This window comes from Oncorhynchus nerka, linkage group LG3 (genome assembly GCF_034236695.1).
Source record: "Oncorhynchus nerka isolate Pitt River linkage group LG3, Oner_Uvic_2.0, whole genome shotgun sequence".
NCBI classification, from domain to species: Eukaryota; Metazoa; Chordata; class Actinopteri; order Salmoniformes; family Salmonidae; genus Oncorhynchus; species Oncorhynchus nerka.
This window is the reverse complement of record NC_088398.1, coordinates 74,612,763-74,617,033: the sequence shown is the minus strand read 5'-3', so window position 1 is coordinate 74,617,033 and position 4,271 is coordinate 74,612,763. Positions and strand designations below refer to the sequence as shown.

At 43.5% G+C, this 4,271-nt stretch overlaps 1 protein-coding gene across 1 annotated transcript; it reads right to left on the bottom strand.

The window, feature by feature from the left end:
* Nucleotides 1-1,068: 1,068 nt before the first annotated feature.
* Nucleotides 1,069-1,817, bottom strand: LOC115118878 (T-cell surface glycoprotein CD1c-like). Its single transcript, XM_029647606.2, is given in 3 exon segments — nucleotides 1,069-1,191; nucleotides 1,193-1,439; nucleotides 1,441-1,817. Coding segments are annotated over 3 exon segments (747 nt in total).
* Between the last annotated feature and the right edge of the window lie 2,454 nt (nucleotides 1,818-4,271).

Here is a 4,271-nt window from a genome sequence, read left to right as displayed (position 1 = left end):
CCATCAAGATTCTGACTGATTCCTAACCAGGGTGTGATTGGTGATCCTGGTATTCTGGTGTGAAAGACAGGGTGTGATTGGGGTTCCTGGTATTCTGGTGTGAAAGACAGGGTGTGATTGGTGTTCCTGGTATTCTGGTGTGAAAGACAGGGTGTGATTGGTGTTCCTGGTATTCTGGTGTGAAAGACAGGGTGTGATTGGGGTTCCTGGTATTCTGGTTTGAAAGACAGGGTGTGATTGGTGTTCCTGGTATTCTGGTGTGAAAGACAGGGTGTGATTGGTGTTCCTGGTATTCTGGTGGAAAGACAGCGTATTCTGTTCCTGTGGTGTGAAAGACATTGGTGTTCCTGGTATTCTGGTGTGAAAGACAGGGTGTGATTGGGGTTCCTGTATTCTGGTTTGAAAGACAGGGTGATTGGTGTTCCTGGTATTCTGGTGTGAAAGACAGGGTGTGATTGGTGTTCCTGGTATTCTGGTGTGAAAGACAGGGTGTGATTGGGGTTCCTGGTATTCTGGTTTGAAAGACAGGGTGTGATTGGTGTTCCTGGTATTCTGGTGTGAAAGACAGGGTGTGATTGGTGTTCCTGGTATTCTGGTGTGAAAGACAGCGTGTGATTGGTGTTCCTGTTATTCTGGTGTGAAAGACAGGGTGTGATTGGTGTTCCTGGTATTCTGGTGTGAAAGACAGGGTGTGATTGGTGTTCCTGGTATTCTGGTGTGAAAGACAGTGTGTGATTGGTGTTCCTGGTATTTTTATTTTGCTTCCAGGTAAGATTTCCCTCTGCTCATTGCTAATTAACTAAACTCTAATGATCTATTTGTATCATGAATGTTAATAGAACATTTATTTTACATATCACATACAAATCAGTGTCATAGCAATGAGAGTACATGTTTTTGGAACGTTAATGCACTACTGTATCATTAAAAACAAAGACTTCTCTTTATTAGGCTACTGCACATATTGTCGATGAGCTTGAATTGAGAAAGTCACTGCATGAGTGGCAGCAGTAAATATAGCAGCTCTCAGAATGTGAAAACAGGCTAATGTGCTCAGCCACTTGGGCATCAACAGGGTTTGGAGAGCTGTGACAATGTCTGGGAGCCAGCCTCTCTTCTCCTCCTTAGGCAAACGGAAATGCAGATTAGAATAGTTATGGACACCATTACCAGTAGAGCTGACAGGATAGTCAGATCTGTCTGCTCCAGACTCAGGTACCCAGCTGACATCCAGCTTGTTGTCCAGACTGAGGTGGGAGGCAGTGCAGGTGTAGTTGCGTCTCTCTCTCAGTTCCTCTGTACTGACCTCCAGACTCTTCCTCAGCTGATACGTGTCGTCTCCATTGGGCAGCAGCTGCCCCCTATTCAAAGCCTGTTCTGCTATTGGCTGACCGATGTGGCGGGGATAGAAACCAATCGCCAGACTGCTGGACCCGTCCAGACATGGCTTTCTGGATGTGCCTGACTCTGGGACGCACTTTATGCATTATACATTTCTTCTCTTTCTCCAGGAACGTTTTTAAAGTGTCCATACAAATGTTCAGGTAAATGGTCTGATAAAGGCCTTTTACATTTGTTTGATGCACCTTACTCCATGGCGGCAGGAGGTTTCCAGAATTGTATGAATAATGTGTCATGTTGGAATATATTGCTAAATCTGCATAAAGTGCCGGTTCTCCATTGTCCGACATCTCACACCCAGCCAGCCTCTGTTGAACATGAATACCTTTGGTGGAATTGAAGCGCTTCAGCTCTGATGATCTCGCTTTCAGGCTCTGTGTGTAGTTAACCAACCCTCTCTGCCCATTCATCACCATTTTACCCGTTGTTGTTGTTTTAGCTGATTAGCTGTTGTTGTCTTACCTGTTGTTGTCTTAGCTAGCTCTCCCAATCAACACCTGTGATTACTTTATGCGTGTCAAATCGGAGGGCATGTTGTTCGGACCTCTGGCAGTCTCTATGGGGGTACCACAGGGTTCAATTCTCGGGCCGACTCTTTTCTCTGTATATATCAATGATGTCACTCTTGCTGCGGGCGATTCCCTGATCCACCTCTATGCAGACGACACCATTCTGTATACTTCTGGCACTTCCTTGGACACTGTGCTAACTAACATACAGTAGGGCAAAAACGTATTTAGTCAGCCACAAATTGTGCAAGTTCTCCCACTTAAAAAGATGAGAGAGGCCTGTAATTACACTTCAACTATGACAGACAAAATTAGAAAAAAAATCCAGAAAATCACATTGTAGGATTTTTTATGAATTTATTTGCAAATTATGGTGGAAAATAAGTATTTGGTCAATAACAAAAGTTTATCTCAATACTTTGTTATATACCCTTTGTTGGCAATGACAGAGGTTAAACGTTTTCTGTAAGTCTTCACAAGGTTTTCACACACTGTTGCTGGTATTTTGGCCCATTCCTCCATGCAGATCTCCTCTAGAGCAGTGATGTTTTGGGGCTGTTGCTGGGCAACACGGACTTTCAACTCACTCCAAAGATTTTCTATGGGGTTGAGATCTGGAGACTGGCTAGGCCACTCCAGGACCTTGAAATGCTTCTTACAAAGCCACTCCTTCGTTGCCTGGGCGGTGTGTTTGGGATCATTGTCATGCTGAAAGACCCAGCACCGTTTCATCTTCAATGCCCTTGCTGATGGAAGGAGGTTTTCACTCAAAATCTCACGATACATGGCCCCATTCATTCTTTCCTTTACACGGATCAGTCGTCCTGGTCCCTTTGCAGAAAAACAGCCTCAAAGCATGATGTTTCCACCCCCATGCTTCACAGTAGGTATGGTGTTCTTTGGATGCAACTCAGCATTCTTTGTCCTCCAAACACGACGAGTTGAGTTTTTACCAAAAAGTTATATTTTAGTTTCATCTGACCATATGACATTCTCCCAATTCTCTTCTGGATCATCCAAATGCTCTCTAGCAAACTTCAGATGGGCCTGGACATGTACTGGCTTAATCGGGGGGACACGTCTGGCACTGCAGGATTTGTGTCATTGGCGGCGTAGTGTGTTACTGATGGTAGGCGTTGTTACTTTGGTCCCAGCTCTCTGCAGGTCATTCACTAGGTCCCCCCGTGTGGTTCTGGGAATTTTGCTCGCCGTTCTTGTGATCATTTTGACCCCATGGGGTGAGATCTTGCGTGGAGCCCCAGATCGAGAGAGATTATCAGTGGTCTTGTATGTCTTCCATTTCCTAATAATTCCTCACAAAGTTGATTTCTTCAAACCAAGCTGCTTACCTATTACAGATTCAGTCTTCCCAGCCTGATGCAGGTCTACAATTTTGTTTCTGGTGTCCTTTGACAGCTCTTTGGTCTTGGCCATAGTGGAGTTTGGAGTGTGACTGTTTGAGGTTGTGGACAGGTGTATTTTATACTGATAACAAGTTCAAACAAGTGCCATTAATACAGGTAATGAGTGGAGGACAGAGGAGCTTCTTAACCTCTGCGAGATAGGGGGCGCTCTTTTCATTTTTGGATAAAAAACGTTCCCGTTTTAAACAAGATATTTTGTCACGAAAAGATGCTCGACTATGCATGGAATTGACAGCTTTGGAAAGACAAAACTCTGACGTTTCCAAAACTGCAAATATATTATCTGTGAGTGCCCCAGAACTAATGCTACAGGCGAAACCAAGATGAAGTTTCATACTGGAAATGCCCCAGATTCTGAAGGCGCTGTGTTCCAATGTCTCCTTATATGGCTGTCAATGCGCCAGGAATGAGCCTGCCCTTTGTGTCGTTTCTCCAAGGTGTCTGCAGCATTGTGACGTGTTTGTAGGCATATCATTGGAAGATTGACCATAAGAGACTACATTTACCAGGTGTCCGCCCGGTGTCCTGTGTCGAAATTATTGCGTAATCTGTAGGTCCATGCGCGTTCCATTTCTTCAGAAGAGAAAGTCAACTGCCACGAAGGATTTATCGTCGATAGATATGTGAAAAACACCTTGACGATTGATTCTAAACATCGGTTTGCCATGTTTCTGTCGATATTATGGAGTTAATTTGGAAAAAAGTTCGCGTTTTAATGACTTAATATTATTTTTTATTTTTTTTCTTACCCAAACGTGATGAACAAAATGGAGCGATTTGTCAACACAAATAATATTTTTTGTAAAAACGGAACATTTGCTATCTAACTGAGAGTCTCCTCATTGAAAACATCTGAAGTTCTTCAAAGGTAAATGATTTTATTTGAATCCTTTTCTGTTTTTTTGTGAAAATGTTGCTTGCTGAAAGACAGGCATAA